The sequence below is a fragment of the Canis aureus genome, chromosome 19 (assembly GCF_053574225.1).
Source record: "Canis aureus isolate CA01 chromosome 19, VMU_Caureus_v.1.0, whole genome shotgun sequence".
Taxonomy (NCBI): Eukaryota; Metazoa; Chordata; class Mammalia; order Carnivora; family Canidae; genus Canis; species Canis aureus.
Window position 1 is genome coordinate 44823528 of NC_135629.1, and position 23862 is coordinate 44847389.

The 23862-nt window shown below is 48.8% G+C and overlaps 1 protein-coding gene across 4 annotated transcripts in view; it reads left to right on the forward strand.

Moving 5' to 3' along the window:
• Positions 1–23862, forward strand: part of PBX4 (PBX homeobox 4) — a 36709-nt gene that overhangs the window by 11150 nt on the left and 1697 nt on the right. For 2 of the 4 annotated variants that reach the window (XM_077859237.1, XM_077859239.1), the window contains exons 2-7: positions 1854–1927; positions 17944–18191; positions 18470–18660; positions 19124–19259; positions 22174–22330; positions 22549–22655. In XM_077859237.1, coding sequence (XP_077715363.1) covers positions 1854–1927; positions 17944–18191; positions 18470–18660; positions 19124–19259; positions 22174–22330; positions 22549–22655 — 913 coding nt within the window. The remainder of the gene's footprint in view (positions 1–1853; positions 1928–17943; positions 18192–18469; positions 18661–19123; positions 19260–22173; positions 22331–22548; positions 22656–23862) is intronic. The other 2 variants (XM_077859238.1, XM_077859240.1) reach the window with 2 other exon arrangements.

A 23862-nucleotide genomic window follows, 5' to 3' on the forward strand; every position in this document is an offset into this window, starting at 1 on the left:
CTTGGCTTGTCCTTTCTTCCTCCATCTTCAGGGCCAACAGCATAGTGTCTCCATGTCACCATCTCTCTCTGACCATAGCTAGAAGAAGTTGTCCACTTTTAAGGACTTGTGTGATTAGATTGGGCCCATCTAAGTAATCCAGGATGATCTCCCCAACTCAGGGTCCTTAACCTTAGTCACATCCACAGAGTTCTTTTTTCCCTTGGAACTTGCTCTGAGGATCAGCACATGGACATCTTGGGGAGCCATTCTTCTGCAGACCACTGTTCTCATCACAGGCAAACAAAAGCCAGAGTAATTCCCCTGACTGCCAAGTCTCTTCTAGGTGGCCCCTTGTCTAACTTTACCTCATGGCTCTCTCCCTCACCCTTTACACATCCTGGGCTCTTAAAAAGCCAAGTGTGTTGGGATGCCTGGGTGACTCAGTGGTTGAACATCTGCCTTTGGCTCAGGTCATGATCCCGGGGTCCTGGATCAAGTCCCGCATCCGGCTCTGTGCCAGGAGCCTGCTTCTCCCTCTGCCTGTGTCTCTGCCTTTCTCTCTGTGCCTCTCATGAATGAATAAATAAAATCTTAAAAAAAAAAAAAGCCAAGTGTATTCTCACTTTGCCTTTGCACTGGCTATTTCCTCTACCTAAATTATTACTCTCTTCAGCTTGTCTTTTCCTGCCTGACTTTACCTTGTTATTCCAGTCTCAGGTTTGATGTCACATCAGACACATGCAAACTCTAATAAACCTAGCCATCACTCTGGTTTGTTGCCACAAAGCACCTGCCATGGCTCATGGTTGTCTTGTGTTTGTGTTTGTGTTTGGTGTCTCTCACTCCCTCTGTCTTAACTACCACATGGGTAGGCACCTTATCTGTCTGTACCTGTGACACTAGAATGATATATGGCACATGGTGGCCGTTCAGTAAACAGCTACTAAATTAATGTCTCATGACACTGGGGTAGGATGGCGGGGGTTTCTGCTTATGCATCAAAGTGCTGCTACAGGGCAATAGTGTGAACACAGACCTTGAAAGTTTATAGCTCTTGATGACTTACGTGCATTATTTAAATTTGCATTGTTTAAAATTCTACATGTAGGGTGGCTCAGTGGTTGAGCATCTGCTTTCTGCTCAGGACATGATCCCGGATCCCGGGATTAAGTCTCACATTGGGCTTCCTGCAGGGGAGTCTGCTTCTCCCTCTACCTATGTCTCTGACTCTCTTTCTATGTCTCTCATGAATAAATAAATAAATCTTTAAAAATAAAAATAAAATTCTACGTATAAAGGCAAATGTTTTGAGTATTTGTATATTGCTCCTTGAATTTTGCAAAATGGAATTTGTATGACATGCTTCTGTACTGTAACTTCAGAAGAGCGACTTTTTGTTTTAAAGATTTTATTTATTTATTCATGAGAGACGGAGAGAGAGAGAGAGACAGAGACAGAGACAGAGACACAAGCAGGCTCCATGCAGGGGCTCAATGCGGGACCCGATTCTGGGAACCCAGGATCACGCCCTGGATGCTAAAACGCTGAGCCACCCAGGGATCCCCAAGAAGAGCGACTTTCAACTGAACTGGCAGAGGCAGGGTGCCTGGGTAGATCAGTCTGTTAAGCATCTGCCTTCAGCTTGGGTCATGATCCCAGGGTCCTGGGATGGGGCCCCACATTGGGCTCCCTGCTTGGTGGAGAGTCTGCTTTTCTCTCTTCCCACTACTCATGCTTTCTCTCTCTCAAATAAATAAAATCTTAAAAAAAAAAAAAAAAAAGAACTGGCAGAGGTAATATGAAGGGTCTTTACTCTTGTGGATAGGATAACTTCTCTTTTTCAACAGCCTCTTCTATTGCTTCTCTTTCAGAAAGCATGCTCTGAATTGCCATCGGATGAAGCCGGCTCTCTTCAGTGTGCTCTGTGAGATCAAGGAAAAGACAGGTAGGCTGTTGAGAGACATTTTTTATGGCTCCAGTACCATGACAATGATGCACCTCTGGTCGTGACTCAGATGTGTGTCATGGGCCATCTTGCCTGTCACATTTCTCTCTGGCAGCGGATGGTTAAGATTCTTCCTTTCTGTCTTGTCAGTGCCATTTTCTGGTGTATCACATCCATTTATTTTGCAGTTTGTAACTGGAGAAATACTGTTGCCAGTGAGTAACAAGCAGCTGCATTGTTCTTAAGCAAGACCTAAGAGGCACTGTGGCATTCAGTTGTTTTGGAAAAGGAAAAGATGATAGAATTAGAAAAGTAGAATGATGACGATTTTGTTTTATTTGTTTTAAGTATCCAGAGTAATCCCCATGGAAGGTTCTGCCACTGCAAATCCTTTTGTTAAAAAAAAAAAAAAAAACTATTTTGAATCAATTTTAGATATGCAGAAAATTCGAAAAATAGTACAGCTTGTTCTCCTGTACCCTTCTCCCAGCTTCCTCTCATGTCAACACCTTCAGAACCACAGAGCAATGATCAAAACCAGGACACTGACCTTAGTACAGTGCTCTTTAGCTGAACAACAGGCTTTATTCAGATTTCCCCAGTCTCTGCCCTAATGCCCTTTTTCTGGTCCAGCCTCCCACAGTGCATTTAGTCATCCCTGTTTCCTTAGTCTCCTCTGATCTGTGACGGTTCCTCAGTCTTTCTTCATCATCTGTGACTTTCACACTTTGGTTGGGATCCGCTCAGTCATTTGGTGGGACCGAGATTTGTGGGGACCCATGTTACTTCAAAGAAACACTTCATGATGGATCTCCATGGTGTTGTTTCCAACCCAGGTAGCAGCCAACATTGTATCTGTTGCCTTTACCATCACTTTCCTTTTTCATAAAAGCCAGCCTGGGTTGTATTTCATTCCTGGTTCTTTTACCTGTGAGTGCACTTTGTAACCAAGAAGCTTTTATTCTACTTGGCTTACCAAGTCATTATAGTTTGAGTGGTCTACATTTGTTCTCATAGGTTGCTTGTTTAACTTTTTATTTTATTATTTTTTATTTTTTAAGATTTTTATATATTTATTCATGAGAGACACAGAGAGAGAGAGAGAGAGGCAGAGACATAGGCAGAAGGAGAAGCAGGCTCCATGCAGGGAGCCCGATGGGGGACTCAATCCCGGGACTCCAGGATCACACCCTGGGCCGCAGGCAGGAGCTAAACGGCTGAGTCACCCAGGGATCCATAAATACAATTTTTAAGGGGCATTTGGGTAGCTCAGTTGGTTAAGCATCCTACTCTTGATTTTGGCTCAGGTCATGGTCTCCCTATAGTGAGATCTAGCCCCATGTTGGGCACTGCACTGGGTATGGAGCCTGCTTAAGACTGTTTTTCCCTCTCCCTCTGCCCCTCCCTCTCTGTCTCTCTCTCTAATAATAATAATTTTTTAAAAAGAGTAATATAAGCAACCATTGTCTCAGAAAGCTATAGTCCTTTTTTTTTTTTTTTTAAAGATTTATTTATTTATGATGGACATAATGAGAGAGAGAGGCAGAGACACAGGAGGAGGGAGAAGCAGGCTTCATGCCGGGAGCCCGATGTGGGACTCAATCCCGGGACTCCAGGATTGCGCCCTGGGCCAAAGGCAGGTGCTAAACCGCTGAGCCACCCAGGGATCCCGAAAGCTATAGTTCTTGATGACCTTTTTCCTAGAGCCTTTCTTGAGAGCTATGGGTGTGCAGTCTGGGCACATCTTTTTTGCTCCATCTGATTCTGTATATGTAAAAATGAGTACAACTGTCCATCACCTTCAAACTCATCAGTTTGAGGAGAATAAGAAAGGATTGATACTTACTGCCACCAGGACAAGCTACGGTATCCATTTAAACCCATGCTGTCATCTGTCCCATCCCTCCAGGCTGCAAAGGCCATGCTTGGGGCTTCTGAATTGCCCCAGGCTAAATCCCAAGGAAGTCATGGGGCTCAGAGCAAAACGCACACACATCAGATCTGGGCATTCTTTAGAAAATCAGATTTCCTTTCTACCAACTGGCTCAAATGTTGGACTGCATAATGCGTTTTGGGGCGTGGTAGCACAGGAATGGGGCAGCATTGCTCAGCCTTGAAAAGTGTAGGCCATCTGCAATTGCCATAAGCTGGGCTCCACATGGGCTGGCTGAGTTGTCAAGTTCATTGTGGCCAAGTGTCTTTTCTCATCAATAGGAAGTACAGCTGTGGGAGTGCTGTGGATCCAACATGTGAGTGGCAGGAAAGTAAACAAGATCTCAGTTCTGCTTCAGCTTCTCCCAATCTTGTGATGGGAATGATCCAGTATTAGCCCATAGAAAACTATTCAGGGTCCTGATCCAATGGGTCACCACCTTATTGATGATCCTGAGAGACTGACTCTATGCGGGGACTCCTCATGCAGGAACAAAGCATATCTGCTTCTTGATTTAACCCACATTCCTCACATTCCCCTCTGGCTAAAGTCTGCAACAGGCCTTTAGGGTAAAGACCAAAACCTGTGTAGAACATTTAAAGTCCAGTGGGCATTGTTGGAGCAGGGGTTGCAGTCAGGCAGCTCAGAGCTTCCTGGCATTATTGCCCCACCCTTCTAGCAGCCTCTTACTTTACTCTTGTTTTATAGATAAGCAGATTGAACCTCTGGAGAGAGCAGGAGCACCTCAGTAGCCCACAGCCAAGCTGCGTGCTGCCTTCCACACCCTGTCCTGGCTCAGAAAGGGAACCCTCCCTGCCTCACAGCCTACATCCACCAGCCCAAGTGCTGTTTCTGTATCCAGTGCCCTCACTGCATTCATGATGGCTCTGGGCCTTTACCTGTCCCCTCCAGTGAGCTCAGAGTCTAGGATGTGCTGTGTTCTAGGACTGTCCTGGTACCTGGCACACAGTGCCATGTACCTTAGGTTTTTGTTAATGAAGAACTGTTCCTGGTGACTGATACCTATTAATTGAAATCTTTTTCATCCTGTTCATTTTATGAGGTTCAGAATGATTGTCTGGGGCCTGACTTAGAACACAAGGCTATTGTTCATATCATCCTGAAAAGAAAGCCATCCTGTGTGTAAACCCTGTGTTGGCAGACATACCTGGAAGCACTATCTCACTTCCTCACTGCCTTCTACTGTCTCCTCTGGCCTATGGGAGGGATGCTGGCATATCTTCCAGGTCAGGGGTGTCTTGGGCATCCCTGCCTGCAGAGGTCTCTGAAGGCCAAGGACCCCCTAGGAGTGAACCCTTCCCCCTGAATCCTTCCCTTGAAACAGCTGTTCTTGGTGTCTAGAAGAGCTGTCCTAAGAAAACAAACCACTTTTGGAGAGTTTTTAATTTGGCTGGGAGGACAAAATACTGGCCCAATCCCTTTCTTGAAACCCCTGGGGCTAGATGCATTACAGGAATTGAGAATTGTTTGGATTTTAGGCATGTCGTGTTGATGACTTCAGAGACAGAGCCTGCATTCCAAAGGTGACATTTAGCACCAGAACAGGAACATTCTTACACACTGGTTGGGTCAGGGTTTGCCTCCAAATGAACTGAGTGCCAGCTTCTGTAAAAACATTGGATCTTGGATTGTGGATGAGCAGGCAGCTTAGACCTGGTGTACATAGGAAGTGCCCTGAAAAGCCACCCGGTGTTTGGGCAGTTGACTCAGAAGGACCTGCTTTGTCTTCTCTGCACTGTCACTGTCCCCTGTGCTGGTCTCAAGCTCACATCTATACCTGGTTTGATCAGTCCTGTGCTTTCTGTCTCTTGAGGAATCAGAAGTCCTAGAGACCTGGCTTGGCTAGCCTTGTTCTTGGGCCAGCACAGATGGCTGCCTTTCAGAGGAGTAAATGTAAATAATGGATAATATAAGGGAACACCTTGTTATTTTTTTTTTTATTTTATTTATGATAGTCGCACAGAGAGAGAGAGAGAAGCAGAGACATAGGCAGAGGGAGAAGCAGGCTCCATGCACCGGGAGCCTGACGTGGGATTCGATCCCGGGTCTCCAGGATCGCGCCCTGGGCCAAAGGCAGGCGCCAAACCGCTGCGCCACCCAGGGATCCCACCTTGTTATTTTCTGACCATACTGCTCATTGCCTGGCTAGGAGCTGTCAGGCTTGAGTAATCCAGCAGCTTTTTTACCTTTGTTTTCCTTCCTCATCAGCTAGTTGGGTCTGTTGCAATTGCAAATTCATGATCGGTAGGTCCAGCCTTATGGTTGGGCTTATCCCAACAATTAATTAGCCTTTAGGCCATTATCAATTGTGATTGATCGATTGATTAATTTATATTTTAAGTGGGCTCCCTACCCAACCTGGGGCCTGAACTTATAGCCCCGAGATCAAGAGTCACATGCTCCACTGACTGAGCTAGCACCCCAAGGCTCGGAGTCTGATCAGCCTGTCTCTCCTGTGCAACTGTAGACTAGAGCTGTGGTCCTTCCCATATGCCACCTCTTACCATTTACTTTTATATTTAAATTAATTATAATTAAAGAAGGCATCCTTTAGCCACACTAGTCACATTTCAAGTGCTTAGTAGCCACTTGTGGCTGGTGGCTTTCATTAGCATAAGTCTAGAACAGTGGGAAAGTTTTATTGGATAGATAGATAATTATATATATATATATATATTTATATATTTATATATATAAATATATAAATCAGGTATTAGGAAAGAAACCCAATGTCCATGATGACTGAAGAAACCAAAATGTGGTCCACCCGTACAGTGGAGTATTACTAAGCCATGAAAAGGAACAATACACTGACACACACTATAACGGGGATGGACCTTGGAAACTCATGGAGAAAAAAAAAAAAAAAAGAAACTTTATGGAGTGAGAGAAGCCAAACACAAAAGACCACATATTCTATGATTCTATTTATATGAAGTGTCCAGAATAGACAGATAAAGATTAGTGGCTGCCAGAGGCTGAGGGGCAAGGGAACAGGGAGTGACAGCTAACGAGGACAGAGTTTCTTTTGGGGGTGGTGAAAATGTTAGGTAGTGGTGGTGGCTGTACAACCTTATGAATGTACTGAAAAGCACTGAATTATTCACTTTAAATGGGTGGGTTGTATGTCACATGAATTATATCTCAGTAAAGCTGTTATAGAAATAGCTCAGGGCACCTGGCTGGCTTAGTCAGTGGAACATTCCACTCTTGATCTCAGGGTTGTAGGTTTGAGCCCACATAGGGTGTAGAGATTCCTTAAAACTAATAAAAATCTGGGATGCCTGGGTGGCTCAGCGGTTGAGTGTCTGCCTTTGGTTCAGGTCGTGGTCCTGGAGTCCTGGGATCGAGTCCCACCTCGGGCTCCCTGCAGGGAGCCTGCTTCTCCCTCTGCCTGTGTCTCTGCCTCTCTCTGTGTCTTTCATAAATAAATAAATAAAATCTTAAAAAAAATAATAAAACCTTTTAAAAAGCTCAAGAACTGAGGGCTTTTGGTTGTAAGTATATACCTCCAATAAAGAGTGAGCTAGGAACTTTAAGGCCTTAGTATGTACACAGATTCTTGTAAAGCAGCACTTTCTTGCAGAATCTATTACCCCGTTCAGGTTTTTTCCTACAGTTTGGCCATTGACTAAAATGATCCTGTACTTTTTTTTCTGGTTTGTTTTCTGATTCCCAACCTTGAATGCCAGCCGCCCAAAGCGCAGGTGTGTCCACAGTGTGGACCATGAGCCAAGCGCTCATGGTATATATCAGTGAACTTGGTCATGGCATGAAAGTGACCTTTTTTTTTTTTTTTTTTTTTTTGACAGAAAAATGTTCCTTTGTCTTGTCACTTAGAACTTAACATCAGTTCCTGGAATAATACCTTTTAGGGTGATTAGGACATTGGCTGATCTAAAAGACTGATTCCCAGCCTGGAAAATTGGGTAGGACATGGTTGATGTATATATTACCAGGCTAGTCACCTGTGTGGGATTTGGCAAAATAAAGGTCACACTTTGGACAATGGCACCCAGCTCTGGAAGCTTCTAGGTCTTTCCCCATGGCTCACATGTAGTATGTGTTCAGTTGAAATTAGAGAATTTCTTTGGATGAGAAATGAAATTGTCTAACGTAGACAGAAATCACCTATAAGTGTTGTTTTTTTAGCTATTGCTATTAACTGTTCTCAGAGCCTTATAGGAGAGCATGGACTAATTTTCTAGATCTTTTACCTGGCTGTGTTTTTCATTACAGTGTTTTGCTGTCTTTTCCTTTTGCCTTGTTGTTACGTGCAAGGAAAATAAACCTAAACAAACCGCGTATCATTTTTACTTCATAAAGTAGTTTATTACCAAACTGTGTGTAAGTATACTGAAATGAAAAATAATTTGCATATTTGGTTGAGCACTTTCAGCACTTAGGCTAATTAAGGATTAATTAGAAATTATGGGAATTTGCACAATGTTATTCTCCCTCAGTTTGATGAATATCTAGTGTGCATAGCAGCCATGATTTCAGATGAGTGTTTGTTAGGAATGGTCTCAATAAGGCTCTATAGGACTGAGAATGTTCTGTTTCTTACAATGAGGATTTATCTAGAGTGCTGCTTAAATGGACTGACCTAGGGGACATTGCCTCACAGGTAAATGCAGGCAGTTCTCAAGACCAACAGGCTGTATTCAAAAGTGTCCTCACTTAGAGTTAAAAACTCAGGATTCTTATTTCCAGGGAAACAAGAATATAAAAGGATCCTTGGGGGCATCTGGGTGGCTCAGTCAGTTAGGCTTCTGCCTTCAGCTCAGATCATGATCTCAGCGTCCTGAGATTGAACCCTGCTCAGTGAAGAGTCTGCTTCTCCTTCTTCATCTCCCTCTGCTCCTTCCTCACTCGTGTTCTTTCTCTCTCTTGCTCTCTCTCAAATAAATAAAATCTTCAAATAAATAAATAAATTAAGGACACCTGGGTGGCTCAGCGGTCAAGCATCTACCTTGGGCTCAGGGAGTGATCCTGGGGTCTGGGATCAAGTCCCGCATTGGCTCCTTGTGGGAAGCCTGCTTCTCCCTCTACCTGTGCCTCTGCCTCTCTCTGTGTGTCTCTTGTGGATAAATAAATAAAATCTTAAAAAAAAAAAAAGAAGGATTCTTTCTATCCATGGTCTACTAAGGGTTGTTTTGTTTTGTTTTGTTTTAAAGATTTTATTTTTAAGTGATCTCTTCACCCAACATGGGGCTGGAATTTACAATCTTGAGATCAAGAGTTGCAAGCTCCACTGACTGAGCCAGCCAGGCACCCCGGTTTGCTAATGATTTTGATCATTAGTAGGTATTGTTTTAATTGATTTTTTTTTCTTTTTGTAGCTTTTGAGTGATAGTTTTTCTCCTTTAGGTGGTTGAAATTATTTACACTGATAGATTTTCATTTACACTGATTATTTACACTGACAGTTTGACAGCACCTGTATGCAAAAATAAATCCTCTGGGCCATGATTCATATATTTATGCACATACATATATATACATAGATGCTGCTAGCTTCAGGTTGCTGGTCATTTAGTTAGACAGTCATGCATCTTTACACGAGTCAGGCTGGGTCGTGATTTCCTTATGAGCTCCTGTCTTAAGGTCTCTCTATGGTGAGTGTGGTTTTTTCTGGGTCTCTTCCATGAGCAGTTTGTTGAAGAAGGAAGCCCCAGTGGTCTTCCTTGAGAGGCTGGTAGCCATAAAATGGCCTGATGATCTTTGGGGAGAGGTTTCTTAGCAGAAGTTCCTATTTCTGGAACATGATTCTGTGAAGCCAGGTGTGTTCCAAGGAGCTGGGGTGATGACAGCAACCAGTGATGGTCTTTAATGAGCAGGTCAGTTTCACACAATGATAATAGAGACAGACATGCAGCTTCGGGGCTGTGGGTAGAAGTGCCTCTCTTCCTGCCTAATGGCACATCTTCCCTTCCTTGCTGGGAAGGAGTCTCAGAGGGAGGAATGGCTTGGTGCTCCAGGCCAGAGAGAAGCCATATTGGAGTGAGTGGGTGTGGGGAGTTAGCTGAAATGGAGGATGACAGGGAGCTTCTCAGGGCCAGATTCTGAAGGATGTGGCACATTTGGGTTCTCTTGGGAGAGTCGGGCCACCTCCTGCTCTTGCCTCTCACCTTCTTTCAGTGTGTAGGCTCCCAGGGCGTCCTGCTGGTCATCCCACAGACCTGCTCTCCCTCACCTCCATGCCACCTCCTCACACCACCCAGTACCCTCCTGCATGAACAGGTGCCCCTGCATCCATTAGGCCTCTCCCAACCTGTCATATCCATGGCCACTCTGGGTACCTGCCCCAGGTGCTCAGAAACCCCACTCCTGTTCCCATACTACTGCCTTGGCTTCCTGGGCCCCGGGAACCTGGTCTTCCTCCTCTGTGCAGACTTGCCTGAACTCCTTCACTCCCAAAATCCAGCATGGCACCCACAGCCTGTGTTTCTGCCGCATTTACTATGTCGCTAGGCATTCTCAAAGTTAGAGGGACCTGCCTCCCCTGTAAATGGGTCTTCTTGTGGAAATGGATCACTCTTCTTTAAAACGCTGTTCTGGTCCTCATTTAGCATCTCTCCATCCCCTTGATGGGAGCTCATAGAGTGAGCCTTTTTACTGCACACAGGGCTTTTCCTCAGTTTCTTGTCTTTAGGACCCAGGAAAATTCCACAGGGTCTTTCCAGGGGACAGCACAATCTCTGCCCCAACACTGATGACAGTAATGATGCACAGAGAGGCAGGAATCCTGCAAATATAGGGTTTACTCCCCTAGAGGGTTACTTCTGGACTGTTCTTCTGGGACCCCAGAGCTTGGATCTGGGACTGAGGCATCTCAGAGCCATGCCAAAGCTTCTGGCAGTGACCCAGGCTCAGTCTGCTCTGGCCTTAAGAAGGGTTTTGGCTCACTACCACCCAGTACCAGTGTGAAATACAAGCAGGATGAAGTTCTGGGAAAAGAAAAGGGAAAGTAAAGTGGACATACAAAATAATAAGCCTAAAAGTCTCATTAGATTCAACAGACAAAATTACTCCACCACATTGCTATAAAAGTTTCTGCATGTAGCCCTTTGTGTCTGTGTTGGCCTCTCCATGGACAGGTGACAAATCAGACACCACGTTTTAAAGAGCCCTGATCTAGATACAAACTGACCTAGCCAAGCTAAAATCCTCAGTAGTGCACCCACAGAAGAAGGGAGAAGAATCAAGAGGGGGCCCAGAGGAAAGGAGCATTTGAAGGCAGTAATACAGTGGTATTAGCCTACTTGGACCTGCATGCATCCAGGTTCTTCCTCAAATACATGTTAGGCTCCATGACATGCATATTCTGGAGCAGGGGTCAGTCATCAGACCAGCGTTGGTAAAGTTTTATTGAAATACAGCTGCTTATTTGTTTATTCTTGTTTGGAGCTGTTTTAGTGCTAGAACAGTGACTGAGCAGTAGTGACAAGAGACCACATGGCCCACAGAGCACAAAAGAGTTACTCTTGGGTTCTTTACAGTTTACAGATCTTGATAGGAGGGACTCTGCCTCTGGAACCAGAAGCAGGAGAGTGGGTAAGGAATGGCAGTTCCAGAAGGTTAGGTTTGGCAGAGCTATTCCAAGCTGTGGGAGGGAAGAATTTCGATGGGCTGCAGGTGGGGATGCTGGGGGCATTGCTGGGGCACCCAGCCTGTGGCTTGATGGGGGTTTCACAGCAGCAGCAGCTCCTGTACCCAGGAATTAAGGCTCAGAAACTGTCCATTACTAACAACAACTGCCACTGACCAAGACTGGATCAAACCAGTTTCCATGTCAGGTAGGAAGATGCTGATTCTCTAATCTCTGCAACCATTTAGGGGGTGTGCGTAGTTTCCTGGCTCCCCAGGTGAGTGTGGAGTTAGTTTGGGAAACCTCTGGCCTATCAGATGAAATTACCCTGATAAGAAAAGACTCCTGGCGGGATCCCTGAGTGGCGCAGCGGTTTGGCGCCTGCCTTTGGCCCAGGGCGTGATCCTGGAGATCCGGGATCGAATCCCACGTCGGGCTCCCGGTGCATGGAGCCTGCTTCTCCCTCTGCCTGTGTCTCTGCCTCTCTCTCTCTGTGTGTGTGTGTGTGACTATCATAAATAAATAAAAATTAAAAAAAAAGAAAAGAAAAGACTCCTGGGTCCCGTGTACATGCTCCATTGGTGTCCCCCTGAGGGAAGGACGTAGGGGACACCCAGGGGATGCAACAGAATCAGAAAGAAACCATGAGCCATTGAGACCTTCCCTATAGCTGGAGTCATTTGGGTTTTTTTTCTTGAGTCACTGGGTCCAAGTACAGAAGATCATTCATCATATGCCACCTCTTTCCATGTTCCAATATCAGAGGCATTGTGTGAGGGAAGAAACACTCTAACACTCTCACAAAAGATGACCATGGTTGCTGGGATTAGCATTTTGCCAGAATTGGTTGTAGAATTCCCTTATTACCTTTGCTTCTTTGACTGCAAGAGAAGTTGGAGCCGGTGGGAGCTGAACTCGAGCCTGAGAATGAGGACAGGAGCGTTAACCTCAGTGCAGGTCTCAGAGAACCCCACTGGGTCCACCCCAGAGGCCCTGTTCCTGCCAAGATGTAGCAGCAGGAGACGCCGGTCTCCACTGCTCCCTGGGGGCAGCAGCAGCCACTAATTACCCCAAAGCCCTAGCTTGTGCCCCACACTTAGACCGAGCAAAGGATAAAAAAAAACATGGAGAAGTTTTTGGAAGCAGGAAGTCCCCAGGTTTTTCTTCCTAATGATTATTGTCACCCATGACTGCAAAGACACTAATGCTGTCACTTCCAGACTGGTGCTGCGGGTATGGGGATGTGGGGACTGGTGTGACCAGATGAGTGGTGACTGTGGGTGCTCAGCATGTTCTCAAGACTCTGGGGCTCACAACCCTAACCCTGAGGTCCCAACACCAGGCTTGGACTTTCTGTTGTCAAAAAGCTCTTCAGAAAGCAGTTCAGTTGCCACTTCTCACTTGGCCTCAGTGCATCTTTCTATGTTGGGTTCTCTCAGCTTCATCCATCCAGGCAGTGGGTGGTGGAGACTCCACTGTGTGGGTGAGGGGGGCAGGCTTCTGAGGGGAGTAAGGAGAAAGGGAGGTCAGTGTTTTGCTGAGTTCTGCACACTGGCAGGCTCCAGGTCAGGCCTGTTGTGGATCATCCCATCCCTTCGGGTGCTCAGAGCAGCTCCATTCATAGCTGTGAGCTGTGGCCAGCAGGGGGTCACATTTGCAGCCAGGAGGTCAGGCCAATTAGGGGCATCTGAGGTTTCTGGGGGCTCAGCTCATGGGTTAGATTTTCTCCCATGTGGGTATGGGTCCTGCAGATGGCTGTACCCAGCCTCCCACCTCGGCGGAAAGAAGCTGGGACACAGTCTTGCTGCCAAATAGGAACACTCCTGATTGGGCACAGGGACAGGCATGCAGGATGGGGGAAGTCAGGGTGAAGGAGGCTTCCCGTCCAAGCCTTCTGTCTCCCCCAGTAGCCATGTCTTTGTTCCATCAAGGAGAGAAAAATAAAGCAACTTGGGATCATGCTCCTATCTTAATCTACTTGAGGAAGCTTCAACAACAATTTATTTTCTCATAGTTCTGGAGGGTAGAAGTCCGAGATCAAGGTGCCAGCCTATTGAGCTCCTGCTGAGAGCCATCTCCAGGCTTGCAGACAGCCCCCTTCTTGCCTTGCCCTCACACCCGACTTTGGGGGAATGGAAAGGCTCTCCCTCTTCTTAGAAGGCCGCTGTCCTAGGATGAAGGCCCTCACAACCTCATTCAGTCTTCATCACCCCCTCCAGATACAGTCCCACTGGAATTAGGGCTGCAGCATGTGAACTAGGGGGACTTAGTTCAGTCCATAACATTTCTGTATGATTTCTTTTATTTTTTATTTTTTTGTATGATTTTTTTTAAAAACAAACATAATGTATTGATATTCACAGTTTCCTTTCATTGTTTGATTCATCAGGTGCTCTGTCACCTTTAGTAAATTGGGAACAGAAGGAAATCTGGCAGTTGGCCCCAGGGTGGGGGCTTGGGGGGCTTTATTATAGATTGTACCTCCTCTTCTAAGTGCCTTGAGCAGACAGTGTCCCTGGGCTGAGCTCCTGGTCCCTGAGGCCTCCCAGTTGCCAGCGAGGGCCCTTGAGGGTGCCCAGGAGCACGTCTGAGATGCTCTGGAACAGCCTACCGGAAATGAGCTTGTTGTAATTGATGGCAGTGAGTATCTAATGACCATAATTAGGCCAGTTTCGGTGCCCTGGGAGGACAGACGCTCGGAGCTGAGGGAGAGACAGAGCTACATGCAGGGCAGTTGGGAGAGGGCAAGGCACATTTTGCAAGCATGTAAAGTGACATCCAAACGTGTGCTCTCTGCACAGCCACGTCCACAGCTATAATTGGTGGTGACCTTAGCACGGGGTCGCTTTTTTTTTTTTAAGTTTTGCTTTTACTCCTATATTAAGGAGTAAAAGCAAATTAATTTTGCAAATTAAGGACATTTGTAAAAATGTAAAAAAAAAAAAAAAAGACATCCAGTCTTAATAAAGCTTACAGGGTGTGGTAGCTTACCGTAGCAGCACCTCAAGACCTACGCCTGGCTAACACCACAGGGCCTAGGGTATGACGGGCATATTGCCTCCTTATTCATGGACATCTGGGTGGTTTCGGTTTTTCAAAATTACAGACAGTGTAGGGAATGTGTGTCCTATAAATAGGGCATCTGTAGGTGTCAATGTTCCTGTAGGACAAATTCTCAGACCAGGAATTTGGAGATAAAGGATACGTACTTTTTCACTGTTAATCAGCATTTCAAAACTCGCCTCCAAAAATGGCTGTACCATTACATACCTGTAGAGAGATATGAGATATGAGAAAAGACTTGGGTATTCTCTGTAATTTGAGAATTTTCTCTGTAATTTCTCAAACTTTCATTTGAGTGTATTTTTGGTGGTTTTTTTTTTTTCTTTTTAATCTCCAACACTTGGTGTGGTGTCCAGCTTGTGATGGGCTCCATAGATGCTTGCTGTTGGATAAATAGCACAAGAAAGACTGTCACATGCCTGCAGCAGCCCAGATGCACATATGGGCACACACAGACACACTCACCCTCACATGTGCCCACACCTCTGCGTGTACACACCTGCCTTCACTAAAGCCTCATGTTTCAACCCTGACCACTCCTTTCCCTGATTCAACTGAAGCCATAATGGAAAGTGAAGAGGTAGCCTCTCCAGCTCTGGGCATCAGGGCATGCTGGGGCCTTTCTGGGGAGGGAATGGGTCCCATGTGTCCCTCTTGGCCCACTCCTGATCCCCCTCCCAGACCATAGGCACTCAGGGAACAGCTGCAGAATAAACCTTATGCAGGAGTAGAGTATCTGCTGTGCCATCAAAGGGCCACATACAGGGCCCAGCAGAGGGAAGGTTCACAAAGACATACGTGAGTTTGGAAGGGTGTCAGGCAAGTCCCTGAGTGCCAGGTGTCAGATTCTAGGTCTCAACTGTGGGAGTCAGGGAGTCGTTGACATCTTTGAACAAAAGATTGGCATGATGAACAAGTGTTTGAAGGTAGTCCGTTTGCAGGTGTACGTGATGGATGGAGAGAGGGATTTCCTCTGCAGATCATGGAGGGCGTGGGAGGGGTCAACACAGCAGGACCCAGGAATAGTGTTAAGGGAGAAGATGGATGGTCAGTTGATTTCAAGGGAGGTAGATTTGATAGAATTAGAAAACAGTGGAACTTGAACAGGAGGGCGTCCATTATCTACTCTGGGTGAGGAGAGATTAGGGGGACAGGGGCCTGAACCAAGACTAGGCAGTGCAGGTTAACTCTAGAGCAGACTTAGGACCCATCCAGGAGCCCCCAGGAGCTTGCGTCTGCAAGGACCAAATGGGGGATGTGTTTAGCCTCGCAAGTCCCTGTCCTGGTGTCCTGGTAGAGCACCGGAACTAGGTTTCACATCCGCTGCCTCTTGGAGATCAAGGCAGGTTGTGAGAGAATTGGCTCTCCACAGTGGAAGGCCGTGGGGAGCTGGTGGAGAGACAGCTCTCTCCCTCAGCTCTTCCAGAAAGTGCCTGCCTGCGACCCAGGGGGATGGGGTAGGAGGCAAGAGGCCCCACACACGAGGGAGATTCCTACAAGGATAGTTTTTTAGCTTCTTCAGTTATCACAAGTAAATTTGTGACAGAAAAGGTCCATCATTTATACAAGGAAGAGGTGAAGGACAAGCCATACGTAAATATCTCTGAGAGGGCTCCACTCCTTTTTTATTTGAGTGCTGGAGTCAGTTAGTAGCTGATAGTATTAAAGGAGCCTGTTCCCAAGAAAACACTATTTTTTTTTTAAATAAAGATTTTTGTTTATTTATTCCTGAGAAAGAGAGAGAGAGAGAGAGAGAGAGAGAGAGAGGCAGAGACACAGGCAGAGGGAGAAGCAGGCTCCCTGTGGGGAGCACTTAGGCTTTCTTGGGGCAGCCTGGGTGGATCAGCAGTTTAGCGCCGCCTTCAGCCCAGGGCGTGATCCTGGAGATCCGGGATCGAGTCCCACGTTGGGCTCCCTGCATGGAGCCTGCTTCTCCCTCTGCCTGTGTCTCTGCCTCTCTCTCTCTCTCTCTCTCTCTCTCCCTCATGAATAAATAAAATCTTAAAAAACAAAACAAAACAAAACTTTCTGGAAAGTCAGATCTAGATGGACACCATCACCTCCTTCCTCACCCCACCCCCCACAATGATCATCCACCCAGTTCTTTCTCTGTAGCTACAGACACTTCTTCAGTCACTGAAGAAGCAAACAAACTTCAGGTCCCACAAGACTGCCCCCCTCGGATCTGAGCCTCACTTTCCTTCTCTGCACTGCCTGGCTCCCACAGTCTCCTGGAGCTTTCTAGTCAGATTCTACTTCGCCAGATCCTGCAGCTGCTTTTGCAGAGATTAATGGCGGTCTCCTAATGAGTAAGCCCACGTCTCATCCCATGACTACTTCTGGTTTTTCCTTGACCTACCTGATCATTCTTTTCCATCTCCTCATCTGCCTGTCCCTTGTGTTGGTTTTCCAGCATTCGAGGGGCATGGCCTACTTCTCATAAGTATAGCTATGGGGATAGGTGGGTATATACAGATGTCCCAAGTACCACATGCAGATGACACACAAATACCTGTCTCCCACCCAAACTGGTCAATTCATCCCCAATTCCCAGTAAGCAGCCACCTCACGTCTGTGCTTGGCTGGGTCAGGGACTCAGGCTGGGTCAGCCTTTTCACCTGCCACTCTGCACACTGTGCTTGGGAGAATGTGCCATCCATGGCACTGTCCACATGAACTTAGGAATTGCCTGTCTCTCACACCCATATCTGGTGGTCAGGAATCCTGAGGACTCTCCCTCTGGAGGCCCTGTGGCTGCCCCGTGTCCACCTGAACATCGGCAGCTCTCCCCAAGGCCTCCCTTGCCTGTCTAGCCCTGCCCCTCAGCAGATCACCCTCTCAGCCCAGCTGGAATGCCTTTTCCAGGTTTTAGGGTCAAATGTCTTGTCTCTCTGCTTAAAATGTCTAAGTGGATTAGTTCATCTTTTCTGGTACCCTCTGGATCAAGCTTTTCCTCTCTGACTTTATAGCACCAATTCCCCTCCCCAACACACATAGTCACAACAGATGCACACCACCACAGTATCGCACTGATAGCAGGCTGGCAGTCACATTCATGTCCATGCCTGAGCTGGTATGGGCATCTGGAAATGTGCACTCCCCACCTTCTGGAGGCATGGTTCAGGGCTTCGGGCTTCTCCAGTGCTAGGTGCCACCCCAAACTCGCCCTATCAAGTCCTCCTATATGTGCCCACATGGCTACACTGAATGGTAGCCTGTCTTCACCTCCTGGACTGTGCTCCTATGTGGCACCTGGACCACTTTCAAAGTGAGGAACTCAGTGTTTCTTACAGATGAAAGGAAGCCTTTGTTTCCCCTCAAGTGTTCAGATATGACACCAGTGCTAATAGTCTATTGTGATTGTTTTTGCTCAGCCTCCACTGATTCGGTCCCATCTCTCCTGTCTAGTGTTAAGCATCCATGGCATTCAAGAAGAAGATCCCTCCAATGCTCAGCTCATGAGGTTGGATAACATGCTGCTGGCTGAGGGTGTATCCAGGCCGGAGAGGCGAGGAAGAGGAGGATCGGCGGCAGCGGCCAACACAGCAACACCAGGTGGCTGTCCAAATGACAATAGCCTTGAGCACTCTGACTACAGGGCCAAGCTGTCCCAGATCCGACAGATTTACCACTCTGAGCTAGAGAAATATGAACAGGTGATCTTTCTGCATGGAAGAGTTTTTATCATGTGAATGCGCATTTGTCAAAGCAAAACATGGAACGCTAACCACCTTTCTTTTGTGGCACAGACCAGAGAGTACATGCACTTGGTCTCACAGCAGAGGTGGCCAATTTTGCTGGAAACCCTTTGCATTCACTTCTTAATAGCCAGCCTGTGTGGGAGCTGCAGGGGGCGGCAGGTGGCTGGTCCCACATGGAGTCCCGAACCCACCGGCTGGGTGGTCACAGGCTGGCATGTATGTTCCCACCCCAGGCTTGCCGTGAGTTTACCACACATGTCACCAACCTTCTCCGGGAGCAAAGCAGGATGAGGCCCGTCTCACCCAAGGAGATTGAGCGCATGGTCGGTGTCATCCACGGCAAGTTCAATGCCATCCAGATGCAGCTGAAGCAGAGCACCTGCGAGGCTGTGATGACCCTGCGTTCACGGTTCCTCGATGCCAGGTCAGGCCCTACGTGCTTCCCGTGACCCTAGGGTTGTCTCTTAAGAAGAACCGAATTGCTGCTGGTTTGGGTTTAAGTTCTGGGGGCTTCCCAGCCTGTCCTGGGGCTCCAGCTGTGACCAGGGGTGCAGCCCTCACACAGCTTCTTGAGAGGCAATCAGAAGTGCTGACTTTGGCACACCTGGGTGGCTCAGTCAGTTAAGCATCTGCCTTCGGCTCTGGTAATTATATCAGGGTCCTGGGATCAAGCACAACATCAGGCTCCTTGTTCAGTGGGTGATCTGCTTTTCCCTCTCCCTCTGCTCCTCCCCCCTGGCTGTGCACGCACTCTCTCTTTCTCTCTCTAATAAATAAAATCTTAATAAAAAAATAAAAGTGCTGACCTCTAGGAAATCACAGACGGGGACACAGGGACGTTATGAGAGGCCGGTGCACATACTGCCTGAGGCTGTCCGTCTTTGCAGGCGCAAGCGGCGGAACTTCAGCAAGCAGGCCACGGAAGTGCTGAATGAGTATTTTTACTCCCATCTGAGCAACCCTTATCCCAGTGAAGAAGCCAAAGAAGAGCTGGCCAGGAAGGGCGGCATCACAGTCTCCCAGGTGATGGGCCTCCCTGAATGTAGGAGGGGGAGAAGCTTGTGTCCAATGAGGAGGACACCCAGGGAAGTTCATTAACTGTATGGACTCGGACAGAGTGTGAAGTCCCTGAGGCAAGCACCAGTGGCACGTGGAGTGTGGCCCTCGTCACACTTGTATCACAAGGATGTTCTGTGTTGCATAAGGAAGGTTAGCATATTAGCATAAGAGAAGAAAGAGAACTTGGAACAAAATTAGGACTTGAAATGATAGACCAGCTCTTGTGCCAAAGAACTGGTTCAGCTATCCTGGGAGAGGCCTGGATGTACACATGCTTGATTGTTTCTCCAGTGGCCCAGAGTGTGTGACCAGGGTTATACAATGTCAGGCAACATCTGGCTCCACATGAGGAGCAGTGGTACAGATTGCAGATGGGACCCGAACAGCCTTGGGAGAGCCTGGTAGCCTGGTCCTCCAGTGTCCTCAGTGGAGCTGGGGGCGAGAGAGGTGGAGCTGAGGGGACAACCCAAGAAACATCTTAGACGGTTTCAAGGTGGGAATGGTGAGGACGGGCAGCTCAGGAGCTCCAATCAGGGTCAGGCTGCACCCCCAGCCCCTGGCAGCAGAGCTGACTGGCGCTAATGCTAGCTCGCTGGATCTTGCCACCAGCTCCAAGGAAGCCCCCTCCTCCAGCTGTACAGTCGGAGGGGCTGAGATTCCAGCCCAATCTGGCTGCCTCCAGAGCCCATGCCCTTAGCCAGAGCTCTCTACCCTGGCCCAGGCCAAGTCCAGGCTGCAACTTCATGATAAGGGGCACGCAGGAACCTGTAGGGTCCCACAGGCAGAAGAACCTGCAGGTGTCCTGGTCACATCTGACTTCACTCACCCTGGAACTGCTCTGGCATCCCCAGCACCAAGGCCAGAGCTGAAGGAAGGTGCACACCTCACGAGCTTCAGGGCCACACAGAAGCATGAGGTGTGGCGCTTGCTGGTCACCTTGTGCTGTCTTCTGAAGAACAGCCAGATTCAGTTCAAGGCCCAGAGCCTATGGAAAGCAGATGGGTCTTGGGTCTAGACTTCATCGAACAGAGGGTCACTTGCAAACAAAAGTTTGAAAAGCACTAGCCACATCCCAGTGACTCCCCCTCTGTGGTAGTGCCCTAAGATGCCCACCCACACACACCAACCAGCAGCAGAATTCTGTGCTGGGAGCCCCTCCCCAGTGTGGTGCATCCACCAGGTCTCAGGACAGCCTGAAGTGGCTAACAGTGGAGGGGAGATTCTGAATTTAAGGTACAGATGTGCAAGCTGTGAGGTTCACCTAAGGAAAAGGTAATGGGGGCACCCTTAGGGCAAGGGGTGTCACAAATAAGGCCACAGACGTTTTCAAGCTAGAATCAGCTGCAGCTGCAGGCTGAGGAGGCCCGAGGGAGAAAGGGGCAGGTTGCTGAGCCACAGATGAGGTGACAGGCAGAACCTCGGCAGCAGCCGCAGCAGGCTCAGCTGGAAGGGCCAGAGGGATTGGGTGGGGGTGGCCAGTGGCTCCAGGCCACACCGGCCGAGAGAATATCTGAGAGCCTGCTTGAGGTGCCCATGTTGAGGTGTTCCCCGTGGAGAGGGTGGACACTGCTCTTCCCCAGCCCCTGGGTCCCCCATCTGTCCAGAACAGGGCCAGCCTCCCACACACAGAAAAGCTCGCTCTCTGCCCTCCTAAAATGACAGTTAATATGGAAAACTGCTTGCTGCCATTCCTCTGCAAACTCAGTTCCACAAAGACATTCTAGCACATTCCTTGTAGGTGGGAGCCAAGTGCTGCTCTGGCTGCCCTCACACCCCGGGGGCAGGCACAAGGAGACCCGGTGTGAGGGGCAGGGAGCGCACATAAGGGCTTTTTCTTTTCGCGGTTAACATGCAGAGGATAATGTGGAGCACTTGGGTAGGGACATTAAATAAATACATTTTCAAGAGAGAAAAGGTCATCAAAACCCTGCCACCGTCACTCAACTGTTTTTTTTTCTGTTCATTGACCCACACGTATTTCACTGCAGGGCCCCAGGCCTTAGTCTGGGGTATTGAAGTGTTTCCAGTCATGGCTGTCTCCACAGGAAGGTGCTGGTCAGGGGCTGACAGATTCTGACCCCAGGGGAAATTTTCACTGTCATAACCCTTGGGTGGGGCGCTACTGGCATCTAGTCGGGGGAGATGCTGCTCAGCACCCCACAGCGTCCAGGACAGCCCTGAGGTAGAGAATGACCCCGGGGAGAAGCACTGGTCAGTCCTGGTGCAGATTTGGAGTCAGCTGGGCTCGGCCCGCTCAGCCCTGGGCTTCTCCACCTGCCGAGCCTGCTTGCTTGTAGATTGGCTGTGACAGCAGCTGCCCCAGCTGCTCCGAGCACTAGACAGGCACTTAGCTCAGTGTTCAGCTCCTCTCCACTGCCTGCCAGTTCGTCCACCTGTGTCATCCTTTGATAAGTTGTGGATCAATGTGATCTTTCCTTAGACTGAATTCCCAGGAGTGGAGTTACCGGGTCCCCAGGGAGGCGTGTCTCCCTGGGTCTCACTTTCCCTAAAGAACAATCTGGAATCTAATCTGTTTCTGCCCCTGCAGGAAGAGGAACAGTGCTCCTCTTTCCACATGTCAGACATCCTGTTTCCTTCCAGCTCCTTCCCATCCCTGTTCCAGCAGCACGTGGTAGGACAGGCCGGCTCTGGGGTGACCTCCACCCACTGCAGCCATTTCCCTGTGTCCATGGTTCAATCAGTGCCAGCTTCTCCGTCCCAGCCTCTCACCCGGCCCCAGGGCTGCTTGTTGCCACTCAGGGATGTCCCTCCTGGGCAGTGGGAGCACAGGCATCTCAGAGAGAGCCCACCATATGTTCATGTTACCTCATTACTGGGTTAGCTTTTCCAGCGACTTCTTTCTCTGTGGTGTCCACAGGTCTCCAACTGGTTCGGCAACAAAAGAATTCGGTATAAAAAGAACATGGGGAAGTTTCAAGAAGAGGCTACCATTTATACTACTAAAATGGCAGTCGACACCACCAAAGTCGGGGGCCTGAGGAGCCAGGCTAGCTGCCCATCAACACCCAGCTCTGGTGAGTGACTGCCCAGCCCAGGGCCTGTCCTCCACACATAGGCATGCCGCTGAGCTGCGCAGGAAGGGATAAGAGGGGCCGGGGCTGCCAGAGACCTCTGTGGAGCAGATGCCGGCAGGAGCTGCATTCCTGGCTGAGGGGCTAGTAGATCCCACCTGAGGAGCCTCTGTAACTTTTGGAGCTGGAACACTAGTCCTGATACCTCACACCCCTTCTAGGTTCCTCTGATCCCTTCCCACTGACCAGTGCCGGGGATGCACTTATCACCCTACAGACACTGGCCTCTCTCCGCCGTACTCCTGCAGGAGGCAGCTTGCGGTCCCAGGTGAGTCTCAAAGCACAATCCAAGGATGCCCTGGGGTCCCTGCTTCAGTGTTGGGGCAGAGACTCAGAGACAAAGTGGGTAGGGGGTCCTGGGAATGGGCCATCTTGCCAGCTACCTCTCAGCCTCCCCAAGGCTCTCTCAGGAATCCCAGCAATGAAGAAGGGCCCACTGGATACTCAGTCCATTGCCTTGATGACTGCAGGTTGGCTAAGCTGCCTCTGGGACCCGACTCTGTGGGGCCCACTTTGCAAAGACATGTTCCTTTCACTCCCAGCCCCAGGACTCAGGAAGTCACGGTAGCTGCTGAGCTGTTGGGAAGGAGCCCTCCTTCCCAGCGGGCATCTGTACCTGGAGGGGGTGGGAGGGGACAGACAGACAAGGCCCTGACCCTTGGGACTTGGAGCCCTACTAGGCTCAGACCTCCACCACATCAGTGCCTTGGCCTTGGCCTTGGCCTTGTCACCCACCTAGGGCCCAGCTGGGTCAGAGTGAACATCCATTTTGGTGGCTGGGAAAATGAGCCGGGGATCATAAGCATCTCAGACATGCCCTCTGGAACTTTCTCAGGGTATTGGGCTAGCCAGGATTAGGGGCCCCATCCCTCTCTTGGCCCTGGTGCCTCCCCAGCTCCCTGCTGTCACAAGGGCCTGGCCCACCCACAGGGCCATCCTGAAGAGGCTGTGAGCACAGTTGTGAGGTATCTTATAGGTTCAAGGCTGTGTGGCATCTGGCAAGGCCTTAGCAGACCTTTTCCTTCACACAAGTGTAGCCTACAGTGCCAGGTGACCCCCACTGATTTACCCCCTAATTGGTACAGGGACTGGATGCCTCCTGGTGCCATTTGGCAGGACCTGGCACAGGGTCCTGCATGTCCTGTCACCACAGTAACCCCACAGCCCCATAATGAGCACCTGGGCAGAGCGGGGAGCTCTGTGGCTGGCTCAGTGCCTCAGGTGTAGCGGGTGTGAGTATGAGAGTGGGGAGCTGATAGACAAGCTCCGTCCTTACCCCTAGAACCAGCCCAGGAGATCTGGAGTCTCGTGGCTTCCTTGGACCAGGAGGCAGGTCCTATCCACCCAGCAGAGTAAGTGGGAATGTCCTTGGTCTGGTGTGGACGCCCCACCTGTGCTGGGGTGGGTGGGGCACAGATGCTTTTTTAAGAGGGCAGACCCCGAGGGCGGAGGCCACCTGGCCAGAAGCCATGGCC